The sequence below is a fragment of the Prionailurus bengalensis genome, chromosome E2 (genome assembly GCF_016509475.1).
Source record: "Prionailurus bengalensis isolate Pbe53 chromosome E2, Fcat_Pben_1.1_paternal_pri, whole genome shotgun sequence".
Lineage (NCBI taxonomy): Eukaryota > Metazoa > Chordata > Mammalia > Carnivora > Felidae > Prionailurus > Prionailurus bengalensis.
In genome coordinates, this window is record NC_057352.1 from 8,999,671 (window position 1) to 9,019,483 (window position 19,813).

The window sequence follows — 19,813 nt, forward strand, 5'->3', positions numbered from 1 at the left end:
ACTTAATATTGGCAAAGCTTTGTCTTGCTTATTTTGGTTGAAAAAAATCTAAATTTTTCCTCCTGCATCTCCAGTGTAAATGGCTTCTACAACCCGATTTGAAGAGCCCCGGAAAAGGCAGAGGCAGAAGCTCACAGGCCCTTCCTTGTGTCTAAGACTCACCCCTCCGGCCTTCCTGCCTCCTCCCTTGCTCTCTAGGGACCCTGGGTCTGGGATGACATGGCTCAGGAAACGAGATGGGTGGAGAGGGCCTGGTCCCCGTACCCTCTCTCACCCTCTCCGAGTCTCTTCCCCTCTCCGAGCCAGGGCCGGCCACCCCAGGCCAGGTATGCCAAGAGTCCGGCGGGGTAAGATAAAAGCCAGTGTAGATGATGCATCTTAACCCACGTAGGGCTCTAGCAAGAAGGTGTTTTTTTGTGCGAGGTTGTGGGGTGAGAAGTCCCAGCATGGAGGACGCAGTCCCAGGTCCTCTGGGACCTCAGAAGCCCCCAGGCCTCTGTTAGCACTTAGACAAGGCAACAAGACGGGCCCTTTGCTGGGCTCCTTCACGCACCTCTCCTTCCAGGGAGTGGATACTGCAGGAGGCTCAGAGAAGAGAAACAGCTGCTCTGAGATCAAGTAACCAGTCAGTGACTCAGGTGCAAATAGAATTGAGGTCCTCGGGTTTCTAGTCTGGGAACCTTTTCTTTTTCATTTCCATACCAGGTTAACCACTTCTTGACCTACATTCCCCAGTCTGAGGTGGGTGCTTCCACAAGCATGGAGGCGAAAACGAGGACATTTGAGGTGACCTGTGTGCCGGGGGTGGGGGGTGGGGAGGCGCGGCGGGCGGCGATCTTGGTGAAAGTGGAGTGGGAGCCTCTGGCCCCTCTGCAACGGCTATGGTGGAAGAGGTCTTGCAGCAGGGGTGAGGGGGGTTGTTTTAACCTGGATTTGGATGACCATACATTGGCTAAGTTAAGCCACATGCGTGGCATCAGCAAGTAGCTGCAGCTCAGACGGGAGTCGGCAAACCTTTCCTATAAAGGACCAGATAATAAATATTTTTGGCTTTGCAGGACATATGGCCTCTATTGTATATTCTTTGTTAATTTGTTTTTTTTATAACTTGTAAAAAGGTTAAAAAAAAAAATCAGTCCTAGCTCAAGGGCCAGAGATAACAGGCCGTAGTTTGCCAACCTCTGATCTAGGGCCATGTCAGGCCAACAAGAAAATGCTGGTGGCTAAACCAGAATTTAGTGTGAACTCCGTAGTTGGCCCGCTTTGGGCTAGGCTGTCATCCAGAGGGTTGGAACCACCAGGCTGTCCAGCAGAAAGATGACCCAAGAATGGTCAGGAACCAGAATCCTTAATTTTCAGAATAAGTCTTTGTAACTCCCCCACCCCTTCAGCCTCAGCCATTATCCAGGAGACAGCCTGGAAGAGATGAAGCCTCTCCGGAAACACGCACATTCAGGGACCAAACCGCCTACCTAAGGTGTGTGGACCAGGAGAACGCGAGGAAGGTAGTCCGAAATATATTCTGAACTGATTTTGAGGAAATCGTTCCAATAATACCAGATGCTTGTGGAGGGTAGGGAAAAGAGAAAGTCTCATCCAATACCTTAACTATAAATTTCAGTCTGTCTTCCCGGGTTGGCTTTGGGGTTGGGTGGCTGCCGCACCCCAGTGGATACTACCAGTTGACCTACCCCAAAACGAAGACTTAAGGCTAGAGAGTCACAACGCCTCCAGGGGCGGGGCCTCCTCTTTCAAGGAGTGTTTCACAGCGAAGCGGGAACAGCCGCCTTTTCCTAAAAGGTGCGTTCATGGAGGTTGTGTCAGCAGGTGGCGCTGTTGTGCTGGGAAATGGCCTCCCTGAGGGCCGCGGCAGGCGTGAGGACAGGAAAACCGGGATTCCCCTTTCTCCTTTTGGGATTCCTGCGATTTCTGTAGACCGCCCTGGAGACGACCGCACGTGCTCCAGTCTCTGGACGGGAGAATCCCCTGACAACAGGACATTCACAGTACGGGCCGGAGAAACATGTACCAGTAGAAGCCATAACAGCACGTTGAACTGGCCCCAGGGCCCCTACCCAACAGTCACTTCAGCTTACTTTCCCCCAGTGTGCCTCAGTTGAATTCAGGTTTTTCTCCTTGGGGAACATGGACCAAGGAGCTTCAGCAAAATCTCCACCTGTGAGCTATACAAGAGCCGCAAAAGGCTGATCCTTGTTGGAGGCTTGAGGACCAACCACTCGTAGTTTAACGAAATGTCTGAGCCCACATAGTCCTCAGGTGATGACTTGGGTCACGGGGCCTTCTTTTTGGCTTCATTTCAAACCCACCTATTCCTAGTTAACTGTGATTGGGTGGCAGGCAACGCAACGAAAGTGGTGGAGCTCATTGCTAACAGTCATTCCTTCCAAAGATGCACAAAGGGCCGACAAGCGCAGGTGAAGAAGGTCAACGTCATTCATTAATCATCAGGGGAACGCAAATCAAGCCCACAACGAGATACCACTTCACACCCACCAGAATACCCATAACCAAAGAAAATGGAAAGTCCCAAGTGTCAGTGTGGATCTGAAGAAATCGGAACCTCAGGCATGGTGGGTGGGAATGTGAAATGTTGCAGCCACCGTGAAAATCAGCTTGGCAGTTCCCCAAAAGGTAAACATAGAAATATCAGCAATTGCACTCTAGGCACACACCCAAAGGAACTGAAGACACTGTTCAAAAAACAAAACAAAAACAAAACCTTGTACGTGAACGTTCATAGCATTATTCACAATCGTCAAAAAGTAGAAACCATCCAAATGTCCATCAACGGATGAATGGACAAAAGTGGTAAGTCCACACCGTGGATGTTATTCAGTCACAGGAAGCCATGAAATTCTGATACAACACCGATGAACCTTGAAAACACTGTGCTAAGTGAAACAAGTCAAACACAGGGGACCTCATATGTTCTGATTCAATGTGTATGAAATATCCAGGATAGGCAAATCTAAGCGATAGCAGAATGGTGGTTGCCGGGGGCTGGGGAAAAGAATGAGCGGTGAGTTCTTCATGGGTACAAGGTTCCTGTTTGGAGTGAACACTTCTGGAACTGGATAAATAATAAACTGGAAAACAAATCTCTGTGCCCTTCCCCTGCTCGTGTTCACTCTCTAATAAAAAATTGGGGGGGATAGGGGACATCTGGTGGCTCAGTCGTTTAAGTGTCTGACTTCGACTCAGGTCATAATCTCCCGGTTTGTGAGTTCGAGCCCCACATCCATCGGGCTGTGTGCTGACAGCTCAGAGCCTGGAGCCTGCTTCGGATTCTGTGTCTCCCTCTCTCTCTGCCCCTCCCCTGCTCACTCGCTTTTTCTCTCTCTTCCTTTCTAAAATAAACATTAAAAAAATTAAATTTTTTTACAAATTAAGAAAAAAAGAAAATCCCAAAGAACCTGCGAAAATTATACTAGTGAATTTAGCAAAGTCATAGAATACATCGATGAACAAAATAAATCAGCAGTATTTCTGCAGACCAGCAATAAGCAATTAGAAAATTTAAAAATTTCAAACAGTGCTGTATTAATATTGCCACCATCGTTTATATTATTACTACTTGGGCTAGTGAGAATTCAGCATCTTCCGGAGAAATCTGGTTGCCACACAACACTTGGCAATATTTCAAAGCTATTCTGCACCCGAAGGTGCCAGATAGTTGGAATTCTTCCAATTTGGAGGAAGGATGTTTTGGTTTTGATTTTTGGATGCGATGGTTGTTGGTGGTTTTCTTGCTATTTAATAACTGCTGTCAGTTCAGTCTTGTCATTACCAGTTTAGGTTGTTATGGGTTGTTTAGTTAAACTGCATGTATAATGACGCATATTTGCCTCAATTCCATGTGTGCGTGGCCTGCAATTTCCCACTAATTAGACTCTTTAAAGACGTTTCTGCAGTGAGCTTCTCAAATTTGCATCATCTGTTCCCCTCTTGCCAAAGCAGATGTACGCAGCACCCACCCACCCCCTCTCCAGGAAATAATTTGCTTATTATCACTGAGTTCTTTTTCCACTGGAAAGGAAAAACTAAGGGGGTGCAGATGGTTGGGGGTTTTTGTCCCACCAAAGTGAAAACCAACAAAATAGTGCCAAGATGTGCTGGGCCTGGGGACACCTGGGTGGTTCCGTCAGCTAAGTGTCCGATTTCGGCTCAGGTCATGACCTCACGGTTTGTGAGTTCAACCCCCACAATGGGCTCTCTGCTGTCAGCACAGAGCCCGCTTCAGATCCTCTATCTGCCTCTCCCCTGCTTGCACTCTCTCTCTCTCAAAAATAAACATTAAAAGAGAGAGAGAGAGATGCTGGGCCTAAGTCAGACAGCAACAGTGGGCCTGGGATGGGGGAACAGACCGGGAATTATCTAAAATACAGCAACAAACTTCTCAATGACCCCAAACCCGGCCCCGGCCCAGCAAATGGCACACGCTCATCATTTCCCCAAGAATCAAGCAGCAGACTCTACTCCTCTCAAATGGCTTTATTTCCCCAGTGTGGGGAGCTACAAGTAGGATCTGTGGTCCCTGCATCCCAAGGACCCTGCAGCCTTCTGCCCAGTGGGCTGTGGCAGGACCTTCAGAAGGTCAATGCCTGGGTTCCAGAGGCCGATCCTTCTACATTGGGACTGGTTCTATGGGGAACCAGGCCTGCCGTGGTCCCAACGGATGACACTCCCTGAGGTGGTCCTGACAGCAGCCCAGGTGGTCCTCCATGAGCATGGGGCCCACCTCGAGGACAGGGCCAGGAGGTGCAAGGGTCCAAGACCAGCTAGGACTTGGGGAGTAAAAACGCCCTATGGGCCTACTCCTTGAAGTCTGCCAGCAGGGGTCAGTCTGGGGGAGAGAGAGAAGAGAGAACAGATGGTGGGGATGGAGAGGACAGAAAAAACATGGAAAAGTGGCAAAAAAAAAAAAAAAAAAAAAAAGGAGCAAGAAGGACGAAAAGCCCAAAGGAGACTGAGAGAATGACCCAGGGCCAAAGGAAGGGCGGCAAAGTGAGAAAAACACTCAGGGATCGAGGAACACAGAACCCAGAAAGCACGGTGGTGGTGACAGAGGCTAGGGATAGACACAGGTGGACCCTACAACACTGACCTTTGGGCCCAGGTGGGGTTGGAGGCGGTGGCCCCCCGGGGGGCAGCAATGCCGAGCGGCTCAGGGCTTCCGCCACCCAGCCCAGGACACGGCTGCAGTGCTGGACCTTGGGAGCAGGAGGGACGTAAAGGAACGAGACCAAAACCCCACACCCCGACCATACTCCCCCAGCCCGGTCCGGAAGTCCTCACCTCCCGTTCCAACCCTTTGAGACGCTGCTCATACTCGCGGATCTGTCTCAACTGCTTCAATGCCGTGTCCACCCTGCAACCCGGGACAACCTACGGCATCAGGCCAGTACCACCAGCCCACCAGCCCCACCCTCGGAAAGCCCCGTCCCGTCCCCCCCCCCCCCCCGCCTCCCTCCCCAAAGTTCCAGGACCCTGTCCCGTGCAGGCTCCACCTAGAGCACCGCTCTTCTCTAGCCCTGCCCTGGGTTCCACTCAACCCAAGTCACAAGATCCGCCCCCGAAGCAGGAAGCCCAGTCCCCGGCCCGCCCCGCCCTCACTTTTGCGAAGTGCGCTTCAGACGCTCTGAGTCGCTCTCGCGCTTGTCCCGGGCGCGTGCCAGCAGGAAATTCTCCTTCTGCACCGACTCCCATGTCAACAGCTTCCGCTCTGTTTCCTTCGAAAGGTAGACCCCTGGAGGGCAGAGTAAGGATGGAGTCCTCGACCTCGCCTCCCTACCCAAAGCATCCCGAGGGAGCCCTCCCAGGCCACGCCCCCTAATATTGCACACCCGCCCCACTAGTGAACCTGGGTATCCTTCCCCCGCCTGTCTATGCTCTTCTTTCTCTCCAGGTCCCGTCCCCTGTGTTTTTCACCAAATCCCGCTCTCACGAAAATGTTCGAAGATCGGGGAGGACGGCAAGCTGGCCCTGCGCCTGCGTAGTCGGCGGATGAGGAGGCGCACGTGCGAGACAACGATAAGGGGCGGGGCCAGTGCAGGCCTAGAGTGATATTCCCGGATGAGGCTGTAGCGCTGTGCCTTCCAATAGAGGTCGCTGTTTCCCTGTACTTTGCCGAAGGTGTAGCTATGGGGACGAGAGGTCAAGGGTCACCAGAGGTCAAAGCCAGCAAGAGACCAACGTTAGATGTTGAACAATATGTTTGATGTCCAAGGCACCAGGCAGATATTGGAATCCATAAAGTCAGAGGTATTACAGGATGCACTTAGAAGCTGGGTGAGGAGGGCCAAGGGTCAGATGTCAGGAGTCAAGTTGGCATGGTGTCATGAATTAGCAGTCCAACTCTTGATTTAGGCTCACAGGGGCTCACAGTCGTGAGATCAAACCCTGTGTCAGGCTCCATGCTGAGCGTGGAGCCTGCCTGGGATTCTCTCAGCCTGCTTCTCTCTCCCTCTCCCTCTCTCTCCCTCTTCCTCTCTCTCTCTCATAAAAAAGAAAAAGAAAAAAAAGTCAGCTGAACACAAATAGCTATAATCAGAATGAAAATGAGGGCATTACTACCGACCTTACAGAAATAAAAAGGATTATAAGAGAACACTGTCACAATTGTATGCCAACAAATTAGATAACCTAAATGAAATAAATGGGACAAATTCCTAGAAACACACAAATCACCAAAACTGACTCAAGAAGAAACAGAAAACCTCAAAAGACTTATAATAAGTAAAGAGATTGAATCACTCACCAAAAAATGTCCCAACAACAATAAAGCCCAGGCCCAGATGTTTTCACGGGTGAATTTTACCAAATAGTCAAAAAAAAGAAAGAAAGAAAGAAAGAAAGAAAGAAAGAAAGAAAGAAAGAAAGAAAGCATTAACACCAATTCTTCTCAAATTCTCCAAAAAAATTAAGAGAGAACAGTTCCTGACTCCTTCTATGAGGCCAGTGAGGTTACCCAGATAAAGATATCACAAGAAAACAAAATTACAGATAAATATTTTTTATGAATATACATGCAAATACCCTCAACAAAATACTAGCAAACCGAATTCAGCAGCATATTAAAAGGATTATACACCATGACCAAGTGATTTATCCCAGTAATACAAAGGTGGTTCAACATACAAAAATCAATACAACACACCGCCTTCATAGAGAAAAAAAAACAAAAAAAAAAAACATGATTATCTCACATGATCATCTCAACTGACATAGAGACACAGAAAAGGCGTAGGACAAAATCCAACACCCTTTTGTGATAAAAAAAAAAAAAAAAAATTTTTTTTCCTTTTGACTTAGAACAGGACTGAAAGGAAAATTCCTCAACATAGTAAAGGATAATTATGAAAAACCTAAAGCCTACAAAATATTCAATGAAGAAAGACTGAAAACTTCCTGCTAAAATAAGGAATAAGACAAGGATGCCCAGTCTCACCATGCTATTCATCATTGGACTGAAAGTGCCAGCCAGAGCAATTAAACAAGAAAAAGAAAACGCATACAAATCGGAAATGAAGTAAAACTATTTCTAGTCACAAATGACATGCTCCTATATATCAAAAATCTCAGAGGGGCACCTAGTTGGCTCAGTTGGTTTAGCGTCAGACTTTGGGTCAAGACAGGATCTCACAGTTCGTGAGCTGGAGCCCCACATCAGGCTGTCTGCGGCCAGCACAAAGCCTGCTTCAGATCCTCTGTCCTCCTCTCTCTGCCCGTCCCCCACTTGCCCTCTCTCAAAAAATAAAATAAAATAAAAATAAAACATTTTCTAAAACATCTCAGAGAATCACAATAACAAACAAATTCAGCAAAGTTGCAGGGTACGAGATCACCAACCAAAAATCAACTGTGTTTCCATACACCTGCAATGAACAATCCAAAAAGGAAATTTAGAAAGCAGTTCCATTTATAATAGAATCTAAAAGAATAAAACACCTAGGAATAAATTTAACCAAGGCAAAAGACTTCTACACTGAAAATTACAAAACAATACTAAAAGATATTTAAAAGAACATCTAAACACATGGAAAGACAACCTGTGTTCGTGAATCCAAAAACTTACTATTGTTAACATCCCAATACTATCCAAAGCAATCTACAGATTCAACACAATTCATACAAAAATTCCAACAGCCTTTTCTGCAGAAAAGTAAAAGCCGATCCACAAATGAATAGGGAATTGCAAGAGACCCTGAGTAGCCAAAACAATCTTGAAAAAGAACAAAGTTGAAGGACTCACACTTCCTAATTTCAAAATTTCCTACACAATCAAAACAGTGTGGTTGTACTGGCATAAGATAGACATATCAACCAATGGAACAGAAATAAGGGTCCAGAAATAAACCTATACATCTATGAACATTAGGAGTTGAATTGTGTCCCCTTCCCCCTCAAAAGAGGTATGTTGAGGGGCGCCTGGGTGGCTCAGTCGGTCGGGCGTCCGACTTTGGCTCAGGTGATCTCGCAGTTCGTGGGTTTGAGCCCCGCATGGGGCTCTGTGCTGACAGCTCAGAGCCTGGAGCCTGCTTCCGATTCTGTGTCATGACCTGAGCCGAAGTCGGAAGCTCAACCAACTGAGCCACCCAGGCGCCCCGGCCAAATGATTTTTAACAAGGGTGACAAGTCCACTCAATGGGGAAAAAACAGTCTCTTGAACACAGACCTGTAAGTACTGGATTTCTGCAAGCCAAAAAGCATGAAGTTGGACCCCTAGCTCATACCATGTACAAAAATCGAGTTGAAACAGACCAACAACCTGAATAGAAGAGCTAAAACTATAAAACATAGGAGTGAATCTTTATGACCTTGGATTTACTGATGAGTCCTTAGATATGACACCAATAGTACAGTTAATAAAATTTAAAGCTTTTGTGCATTAAACGGGATTGTCAAGAACAGGAAAAGACAACCAACAGAAAAGGAGAAAATATTTACATATCACATATCTGATAGGAGTTTACATCCAAAATATGTGAAGAATTGCTACAACTCAACAACAAAAAGACAGCCCAGTTTATAAACAGGCAAAAGACCTGAACAGACATTTCTCCAAAGAAGTGCAATGGACAATAAGCACATGGAAAGATGCTAACCATCATTGGTCATTAGGGCAACGCAAACCAAAACCAGAGTGAGGGGCGCCTGGGTGGCTCAGTCGGCTCAGCATCTGACTCTTGGTTTCGGCTCAGGTCATGATCACATGGTTCCAAGCTGACAGAGCAGAGCCTACTTGGGCTTCTCTCTCTCCCTCTCTCTCTCTTCCCCTCCCCTGCTTGTGCTCTCTCTCTCTCAAAATAAACTTAAAAACAAAATTATAGCCATCCGAGTTAGTTGGTATGATATGAACTGATATTTCACTGTTGTTTTTTTTAAGGTTATTCATTTACTTTGAGAGAGAGAGTCGGGGGGAAGGGGCAAAGAGAGAGGGAGAGAGAGAATCCCAAGCAGGCTCCTCTCTATCAGCACAGAGCCCGATGCGAGGCTCCAACTCATGAACCCATGGGTTCAGGGAGACCTGAACCCAAATCAAGAGACGCTTAACTGATTGAGCCACCCAGGTGCCCCCCAAGCCAGCATTAGATCCGAGTCAGAATTCAAGGACTAAAAACAGAATTGCTTAGGCTGGAATCACCAATCATGCTGGGGACAGGGTCAAGCTGGGATTGAGGGTCACGCTGCGGTCAAGGGTCATGCTGGGTGAGGTCAGATCAGAGAGCAGTCAGGTCTCACCTGAACATGGCGATGAGCAAATTCAGCAGCAGGATGTTGGCCACGAGCAGGAAAATGATGAGGAGGAGAATCACCAGCCAGTTGGCATAAAGCGAGACGCAGGAGCCTGCCTGGGCCCCCAGTGGGCGTGCCCAGAAGCCCTGCTCCGACGAGCAGTTGACATGCTCCATGAGGGCCACTGTAAAGGGAGACACTCAGAGATGGGGCCAGGGAGACAGAGACCGAAGAAAAACAAAAATTCAGGGGGGCGTGGGGGAGCAGAGACCCTGAGAGAGGGAGACAGAATCCCATAGAGATGGCACGGGGCCACCCAGAGGCCTAGGGAGAGCGAGGCAGAGACTTAAAGAGAGGGGTATAGAGACCCAGAGACAGGGGGACTGGTAGGGAGCCCCGAGGGAGGGTGTCAAGCCCTCTCATCCTCCATACCATCCATGTCCTCCTGGGGGATCTGCCCAAAGATCTGAAGGTAGGGCCGGTAGAAAACACGGCGCAGGATATTCGGGAGGTCACGATCCCGGGGCCTAAGGAGCCCCTCCGTGGCCACCCCGTAGGCAACCAGCCACACACCGAGGAAGAAGAGGAAGAAGAACACGTCCTTCATCTGTGTGGAGGAGGGGGGCGGGAAACGAGACGAAGTCTGGCCCCGCCCCCTGGGACCGAAGCTCCACCCCCACTCTGTTCCGTGCACGTGTTCCCAGCCTCCCTGCCCCGCCCCTTCCCTCCTCTGGACCCGCCCCCGGGCCCCGCCCCCCTCACCATCTTGTTCACGATGACGATCTTGGGCCCCAGTTGTTTGTTGACCGTGAAGATGTGCAGCAGCCGCAGCGTGAAGACCATGAAGTCGAGGCAGAGGACAGTGCGGCCCAGGTCATACAGGCCGGGGGTCAGCCTGGGTGCGAGGAGACGCGGCAGGGGTCACCAACACCAGGCTTCGGGAGGGGCCGCAGCCGGGACCCTCCGATTTCCCCGGGGTTCACCCAGGTTTCACAGGGCCAAGCTGAGCCCCGCGGGGCGCCCGCACACCCTTAAAAACGGCTTCGTAATCCACGGCCTTGGCAAGAATTTGGGAGGTCCCTGTAACAATCAAGTTGGGAAAACCGCCGGAATACCTGTCCAACCTATAAGAGGCCCACTAGAGAGTTCCAGCAGACCAGTAAGCAGAAGACAAACGACCTAACGGGAGAGTGGTTAAAGAGAACACACAATTCACAGAGGAAGGTCAAAGGCCAGTAACCTTAGCAATCCTATGGGGGAAATAAAGAATCACATCCCTGTTTTGCAGCATCACGTACTTGAACTCTGAATGGATAAAAAACGGAGTAAAAGGCAACACATTAAAATCTGACAAAACTGGGGCGCCTGGGTGGCTCAGTCGGTTGAGCGTCCGACTTCAGCTCAGGTCATGATCTCACAGTCGTGAGTTCGAGCTCCGCGTCTGGCTCTGTGCGACAGCTCCGAGTCTGCTTCGGATTCTGTGTCTCCCTCTCTCTCTGCCCCTCCCCTGCTCATGCTCTGTCTCTCTCGGTCTCAAAAATAAATAAAACATTAAATTTTTTTTTTTTAATTTTTTTTTCAACGTTTATTTATTTTTGGGACCGAGAGAGACAGAGCACGAATGGGGGAGGGGCAGAGACAGAGGGAGACACAGAATCGGAAACAGGCTCCAGGCTCTGAGCCATCAGCCCAGAGCCTGACGCGGGGCTCGAACTCCCGGACCACGAGATCGTGACCTGGCTGAAGTCGGACGCCTAACCGACTGCGCCACCCAGGCGCCCCTAAATTTTTTTTTTTTTAATAAAATAAAATCTGACAAAACTATAGAAGAATTCCTTCCTGGGCTTCAGAGGATGAGCTGTCACATAACAAGCGAAGCCTTTTATGCAAGTGATATATATAAGATCACACTAAAGGAAAAGACAGATTAATTTGACAACCTGGACATGTGAAACTTCCTTGCAGCAAAAGGTAACATAAATACGACCGACAGTGAAGGGCAACGCTGTTTGCCAAAAACGCATCGCCTACGTTTGCTCGTGAGGGAACCCGAGACTAACTCAAATAGAGCCAAATCGTACACAGTAACTGGTCTGGACTGTCCAAGGGTGTTAAGATCATAAGGGCCAAAGGACTGGCGAACTGGATTGGCTCCTGGAGCAGAAAAAGGACATCAGTGGGACAACGGAGGGATTTGAATAAGAATTTCCTGGTTTGGGTAATGCAAGATGTTAACACTTGGGGATCCCGGTGAAAGGTGTGGAGGAATTCTCTGTACTGTTGCTGCAGCATTTGTTGTAAGTCTCGGGGTATTTCAGCATGAAAACTTAAAGAGTAAAAAAATGTTCAGGATAATATACAAGGGGCGCCGGGGTGGCTCAGTTGTTCGGCATCTGACTTTGGCTCACGTCATGATCTCATGGTTCGTGAGTTCAAGTCCCACATCGAGGGAGCTTGAGCTCCACTTTGGGCGAGCTGGAGCCCCAATTCGGGTAAAAATATGAACGCTGCTTCCCTCTCTCTCTTTCTCTCCCTCTGCCCTTCCTGGGATTCTCTCCTCTCTGCCCCTCGCTCACTTGTGCCAATAAACAAACAAACAAACAAACAAACAGACAAACAAAATGCGGAACTATTCAGAGAAAGGGAGCAATTTACAGATAATGATGACAAAAAAAAAAAAAAGGATAATATACAAAAGCGAGGTGCCTGGCTGGCTGAGTCGATAAGGGCATCCAACTTCTGATCTCACGGTCGTAAGTTCCAGCCCCACGTTGGGTATGGAGCCTACTTTAAAAAATAAAATAAAATAAAATAATAATAATAATAATATACAAAAGTGAAAAGACAAGCTACAGACCGTGGGAAGATATTGAGAACAAATCCAAGAGTTCGTGGTGCCTGGCTGGCTCAGTCAGTAGAGCATAGGACTCTTGATCTTGGGGTTGTGAGTTTGAGCCCCTTATCGGATGTGATCACTTAAAATCTTTAGGGGCACCTGGGTGGCTTAGTCAGTTAAGCATCCGACTTGGGCTCAGGTCACGATCTCATGGTTCGTAGGTTTGGGCCCCCCATTAGGCTCTGTGCTCACAGCCTGGACATTGGAGCCTTCTTCAGATTCTGTGTCTCCCCGCCCCCCTCTCTCTGCCCCTCCCCCACTCTCTCTCTCTCAAAAATAAATGATTAAAAAAAATTCTTTAGGGGTGCCTGGGTGGCTCAGTCAGTTGAGTGACTGACTTCAGCTCAGGTCATGATCTCACAGTTTGTGAGTTCAAGCCCCACGTCGGGCTCTGTGCTGACAGCTCAGAGACTGAAGCCTGCTTCGGATTCCGTGTCTCCTTCTCTCTCTGCCCCTCTCCCACTCATACTCTGTCTCTCTCTCCTTCAAAAATAAACAAACATTAAAAAAAAAAAAAAAAAAAAAAACCAGGGTCACCTGAGTGGCTTAGTTGGTTAAGCATCTGACTCTTGGCTTTGGCTCAGGTGGCGATCTCATGGATCCTGAGTTCAAGTCGGCTGACAGTGTAGAGCCTCCTTGGGATTCTCTCTCTCTCTCTCTCTCTGCCCCTCCCACACTCTCTCTCTCAAAATAAACAAATACATAAAATAAATAAACTTAAAAAGAAAAACAATAACAAGGGTTCAGAGAGCACCTACCCATACACATATGTAAAAGATCAACAAACATAAACGGACATGTATTTTCTTTTAATGTTTATTTTTGAAAGAGAGAGAGAGACACAGAATCCGAAGCAGGCTCCAGACTCTGAGCTGTCAGCACAGAGCCTGACGTGAGGTTCGAACCCACGAACAGTGAGATCATGACCTGAGCCGAAGTCGGTCGCTTAACCAACTGAGCCACCCAGGCGCCCCTGGGACTTTATTTAAAAAAAAAAAAAAAAGAAAGAAACCTCATCAGCTAATACCTGATTATAACTTCCTGTTATCTTGAGTAGAAAATGAAAGAGACTTTGTGGCAAGACTTTCGGCCAGATTTCTACCTCTTCCAGTTTAGAAATTCAGTCTCCCTGCCTTATGAAAAGAACTCATTCATTCAATACACTCTGGCCAGGAGAAGTCGGTCTTGTCTAATCTGTAGCCAACGGCGGCTGAAACCCCCTTCTTCTGGAACCGGATGACACATGTTCAAAGACCAAGGTATATCTGCAAACACGGTCATGGAAAGGATGGCAGGACATACCGAAGAGCGGAAAAAAAAAGTTGGCGAAAACTACCGCAAATATAATGTCATTTGTGTGTAAACGTATGTGTCTCTGTCCATGTAAAAGCACAGAAAAAGAACAGGCAGAATGTGGGGCGCCTGGGTGGCTCGGCCGGTTAAGCGTCCGACTCTTGATTTCGGCTCAGGTCATATCTCAGGGGTCGTGAGTTCGAGCCCCGCACTGGGCTCTGCGCTGACAGCACAGAGCCTGCTTGGGATTCTGTCTCCCTCTCCCTCTCTCTCAAAAATAAATAAATCAACATTAAAACAAAAGAAAGACCAGGCAGAACGTGCACCAAACTCTTGATGGCGACCGTGGATGGAAGAGTGAGGCCTCTCGGAAAGACTGAAGAATAATGTCGGTTTCTGTTCTGTGCCTTTCTTTTATTTAATTCTGTTCACTGAGGACATCGTTCTGCATTTCTTTGATAAGAGACTGTATTTCAAAGACATTTTAAGTTGCTGGGAGATGCTGTCGTGTTTATAATCTTGTGTGAGGACAAAGACAGCACAAGCCATACTGACAGCACCATTTGGGGTGACCTCAGGACAGGAGGGAGGCACACGGGAGGGACCCGGAGTCTGGCAAGGATAAAGGAAGCCTTCCAGAGACAGAGGCAGCAAAACTGAGGCCTAAAGGAAGCGGAGGCATTGGTTTGGCCAAGGAGAAGAGGGAAAAGGGTTTCGAGAAAGGGGAACAGCGAGACTCAAAGACACGACAATTTGTCCCCAAGGATGTGTTGACATGCCCCTGCCCTTTCCCTGGGCACCACACAGTATGATCTGGAAACCATGGAAGAAATGAACTAACATTACACAGCCCAGTCTTGGCGACAGAAATATTTGAGGTGAATTCCTGACAATTTTTTTTTCTTTTAATGTTTATACATTTTTGGGGGGGCGGGGAGGGACAGAGAGAGAAAGGGGGACAGAGGATCCGAAGCGGGCACTGCACTGACAGCAGAGAGTCCGATGCAGGGCTCGAACTCACGAGGGTGATGGAATCAAACCCCCAGTCAGGCTCTGCACTGAGCGAGGAGCCTACTTAAGATTCTCTCTTTCTCTGCCCCTCCCCCACTCTTGCACTTGCCCCCCCCCTCTAAATTTTTTTTTTTTAATTTAAAAAACTTAAATATAAATGTGAATCTATAAAATTTGACCCAGGAAAACTGGACATGAATGAATCAAAGCCACAAAGTAAAATTCACAAACCCAGAACCTAGGTTTGGGCAAAATTCGATACAGACAATAACACAAATGATAAGCCCAATATTTGTGGTACGACTTAACCCAAATAATAATTCATGAGGTTGAAGTAATTTCAGAAACTGAAAATAAAAATAACAATATGGAGTGCTTGGGTGGCTCAGTCGGTGAAGCCTCGACTTCAGCTCAGGCCATGATCTCAGGGTTCCTGAGTTCAAGCCTCCCCTCTGGCTCTGTGCTGACAGCTTGGAGCCTGGAGCCCGTTTCAGATTCTGTGTCTCCCTCCCCTGCTTGTGCGTGCTCTCTCTCTCCCTCTCTCAAAAATAAATAAACATTAAAAAAAAGAAGAAGAAGAAAGAAAGAAAGAAGAAAAAGAAAAGAAAAGAAAAGAAAAAGAAAAGAAGGAAAAAGAAAATTAATTAGTTTAACTGCCCTGCATATAAAACTGACCGAGGAAGTTTGAAGAAACTGGAAAACACTTCCTTGATAAGAACTCATCTGTCCTGGTCAAATTCTGATTCCAATTTTGTAATTGCACAGATTGAAAATATTTAGGATCAAGGTCAAAGCCCCCGTGGCTGTGAGGAAGGAACTGCGAGCTGCTTGGAGGGGCCGGAGCCCGGATGAAGAAAAGAGAAAGAAATGGGGGCACAGGCTGGGAGAGATGGGCGCGCCAGGACCGTCCAGGGCTCCCAGTGCCAAGTGCAGGGGTGCTGGGCAGCCACGGGTCAGTTCTGGGAGTAGAAAGACCCTTGCGGGCCCCACGGGAGATGGACTGGAGGGGAGAGGGGCGTCCAGGAGGCTGGGGCGGGGGCGGGGGGGGGGGGCGGGAGGGAGAGGGGATCCAATGGGGGGGTGGGCAGGAGGACAGAGGAGGGGAGACGGCCAGGATGCTGTCCGCGCCCGGCCGGGTGTCTGGGGGGAGGACTCCGGTCCACCAGCTGGTGCTGCAGCTGTGGGGCCAGGTTCAAGGACTAGGGAAAAGCCCGAGAGCCTGCAGATCTAGAACAGCAACAACCACCGTGCGGTTCTTGCCCCGATCCCCACGTCCCTCAAGCCGGATTCCCACACGCGAGCAAACTGCTGGGGGCCCGCGGTTCCGCGGTGGGTGCCTTCCAGCAAGAAGGGGTTGCCTGCTTTTCAAGAAAAAGCGGAGCCGGCTCCAGCCCAGCGGGGAGGGCCCGCGGCCCAAGGTCACGGGGACACTCACCGGCAGCCCACGCCGAGGAGGAAGCAGGTGAGGGCCACCAGGTCGCACTGGTTCCAGGCGTCCGCGAGGTAGAGGTGCAGCCGGTGGCGCAGCGGGGCCCGGCGGGGCCCCGGGCCGGGCCCCCCGGTGGCCAGGCTGCCCCAGCCGCCGCCCAGGCCCTGGCGGAACTCCTCGCAGAGCAGGGTGAAGGCCCAGAAGTAGAGCAGCAGCTCCGGGGCGGCGGGCGGCTCGGGCCGGAAGTCGACGAGCAGCACGTGGGCGAAGAGCAGCAGGAAGAGGAGGTAACTGACCACGTTGCCCATGAAGGCGGTCACCGGCGCCCCCCAGAACTGGGGCCAGCGGCGCAGGCGTGGGGGGCACCTCCCGCAGCAGCCCCTGCGTCCAGGCCGCGTCAGCGTCCCCACGGGGGTCTGCTCAGGGGGCTCTGCCAGCCTGCGGGGGGGGGGGGGGGGGGGGGAGGGGAGAGGGGGGAGGAGGGCTCAGCCTGACCTCTGAGCCCCTCTTCCCCATCATCAAGACCTCTCACCTTTCCCATCTGACTTCTAACCCTGCCGGACCTGAAACCAAGTCGGCTGCCTGCCATCGCCTTGACTTCTGACCCGTGTATCTAACCCCTGACCTCTGAAATCTCCTACCATCAAGACTGCTGACTTTCTACCTCTGACTTTCTCCACCCTCTGGCCTCTGACCCGTGTCTGACTGCCGACTCCCTCTTCCTTCACCTTCATAGCCTCGGACTCTCTGACTTTGGACCATCCCCCTGACCTCTGACCCCCCTCACTTTCATGATCTCGGCTCCCCAGGTTAGACAGCGCTGTCCCTGAACATTAACTTCTGACCCACAAATTCTGATGTCAGGCTGTCTGGCCCAGTGTTCTCCGGATCTGACCTCGGACCACACAGCCGTATTTGGCTTCTGGATTCTGACCTCCTCGGTCCACTCCTGTCTCTGACCCTTCTCCTCCAAGTTCTGATCCTCTGTCCCAATTTCAGCCTGACTCTTAACTCCGACCTCAGATCAAAAACGCCAAAATAGGAGCATCAGGGTGGCTCCGTTGGTTAAGCTTCCAACTCTAGATTTCGGCTCAGGTCATGATCTCATGGTTTGTGAGTTCAAGCCCAGCATTGGGTTCTGTGCTGACAACTTGGAGCCTGCTTGGGATTCTCTCCCTCCCTCTCTCTAAAAATAAATGAATAAACTTTATTTTTTAAAAAGCCAACATGAATAATGCAAATTAATAGTAAACTCAGAAAGCTAACAGGAAAATTAAATTGGCTTGGAAAGGCATCTTCTTTTTATAAACCAAGCAGAAGGGGCACCTGGGTGGCTCAGTCGGTTGAGTGTCTGACTGCAGCTCAGGTCATGATGTCATAGTTCATGGGTCTGAGCCCCATGTCAGGCTCTGTGCTGACAGCTCAGAGCCTGGAGCCTGCTTCACGTTCTGTCTCCCTCTCTCTGCCCCTTCCCCAGTCATGCTGTCTGTCTGTCTGTCTGTCTCTCTCTCTCTCAAAAATAAACATTAAAAAAAAAAAAGGTGTATATATAAACCAAGAAGAAAGATAATAGCCCCAGAGTGGAAACAACCCAAAGGTCCACCTGCTTATCCATGGATAAGTAAAATATGGTGTGGCCACACACCAGAATATTATTTAGCGATATAAAGGGATGGAGCACTGACTGACACGTGTTACAACATGGATAAATCTTGAAAACGTGATGATAAGTTAATGAAGCCAATCATAAAAGACCACATAGTGTATGGCCCCATTTATACAAAACGTCAGGAATAGGGAAATTCGTAGACACAGAAAACCAATTATTGGCCCCCCAGGGCTGGGGGGAGGGAGGAATGAAGAGTGACCCTTAACGGGTACAGGGTTTCTTGTGGCAGCGACAGTGTTTTCAGGTTCATTGTGGTGACAACGGCACAATCCTGTGAACATACTAAAAACCACTGAATCGTAACCCCTTCAATGGGTGGACTGAATGTGAATTTTATCTCAGCAAAAGCTGCCCTCAAGAAAACAAGAGGAAAGAACTGTAAAAGCTAAAGCGAGTGAGATGCAGAGAGGACAGAAAGTTCCCTAGGGTCAAAGGAAAAGAGACCTGTTATCTGGCATTTCACCCTCCGTGGGGCCCTGGGACCCAAGACCGCGTGGTGGGTCAGAAGGCTCCCCGCCGTCCGCCATCTTGAATCAGGCACGGCCGGGTCACACAGTTTCCTGGGCGCATCCCGAGCCTCCCTGAGGAGGCATCCGGGACTCTGTCTTTCTACAAAGCTCTCCATGGAGGTGGCTCTCCACAGCGGTTAAGAGCACGGACGGCTTCAGGAACAAGAAGCTGGTTCAAATCCCAGCTCCCCCATCTACCGGTCACATGAGCTGAGGCGAGTGACTTAGTCCCTCAGTCATTTCATCCTCAAATAACAGACTCTACGGCATAGGGCTGTTGAGGGAATGAAACTGATTTTCAAAAGGATTTAGCACCCTGGCTGCCCACTGCGAGTGTTCCAGGACATCAGCTATGGTCGCCGTCACTGTCACCATCATCATGGTGCAAAAGTCGGGAGCTCACTGGGTGAGCACATCGTTACTGATCCTGACACTGGGGACTTTTCTCAGCGGTCCCAATTTTTTTCTTAGCTTTCTCTTCCATCTTGACAAATATTTCGTATTCGTTGTGCGTTATCTCGGAAAAATACGTGTGTGTATACATACATACATTTAAATTTGCTCCTCGAGACAGGTAGTGGATTTTAGAGACTGCCGGTCATGTTTCTAACACTTATCAGAAACATTTTTTCTTCTGGGATACTGGGGGCCAGGGTCCCTCCCTCTTCTCACCTAACTGCCTAAAGTAGAGACAGAGTCTGTGTCTCTGTCTCTGTCTCTCTCTCTCTCTCTCAAAAATAAACACTAAAAAAAGGGGGGGGGGGTGGCGCGTGGTGGCTCAGTCGGTGGAGGCGTCCGACTTCAGCTCAAGTCATGATCTCCCCGCTCGTGAGTTCGAGCCCCGCGTCGGGCTCTGTGCTGACAGCTCAGAGCCCGGAGCCTGCTTCGGATTCTGTGTCTCCCTTTCTGTCTCTGCCCCTCCCCTGCTCTCTCTCGCTCTCTCTCAAAAATAAATAAACATTAAAAAAAATTTTTTTTAAGTAGAGACGGAGGGTACGAAGATGCATATAAGCGTGCGCCTCGTTTTCTCCGTGTCTCTGTTGCCAGAGGTTGAGACCCTTACGCCTACACACGTCGTTCAACAAAATAAGTGATAAATGGGTTAATAACCACAGTAGCAATGAACGATCCCGTTAATTGAGCGCTTACTGTGTGCCAGACAGTGTGATGCACTTGACACGTTATCCCCGTGAGGCCCCCACTGTAACACGCCTCGCCGTTCCGCGGCAAACATTCTGCTTCCCTCTCAG

The 19,813-nt window shown here is 49.3% G+C and overlaps 1 protein-coding gene across 2 annotated transcripts in view; it reads right to left on the minus strand.

Moving 5' to 3' along the window:
• Positions 1 to 4,497: 4,497 nt before the first annotated feature.
• The window catches only part of TRPM4 (transient receptor potential cation channel subfamily M member 4), a 40,271-nt gene continuing 24,955 nt past the window's right edge, over positions 4,498 to 19,813 (minus strand). For both annotated transcript variants that reach the window (XM_043600303.1, XM_043600302.1), the window contains 9 exons: positions 16,392 to 16,823; positions 10,519 to 10,651; positions 10,189 to 10,363; positions 9,763 to 9,940; positions 5,966 to 6,159; positions 5,635 to 5,767; positions 5,317 to 5,389; positions 5,126 to 5,231; positions 4,498 to 4,864 (listed from right to left, as the gene is read on the minus strand). In XM_043600303.1, the coding sequence (XP_043456238.1) occupies positions 4,860 to 4,864; positions 5,126 to 5,231; positions 5,317 to 5,389; positions 5,635 to 5,767; positions 5,966 to 6,159; positions 9,763 to 9,940; positions 10,189 to 10,363; positions 10,519 to 10,651; positions 16,392 to 16,823 (1,429 nt within the window). In that variant the 3' untranslated portion in view covers positions 4,498 to 4,859. The remainder of the gene's footprint in view (positions 4,865 to 5,125; positions 5,232 to 5,316; positions 5,390 to 5,634; positions 5,768 to 5,965; positions 6,160 to 9,762; positions 9,941 to 10,188; positions 10,364 to 10,518; positions 10,652 to 16,391; positions 16,824 to 19,813) is intronic.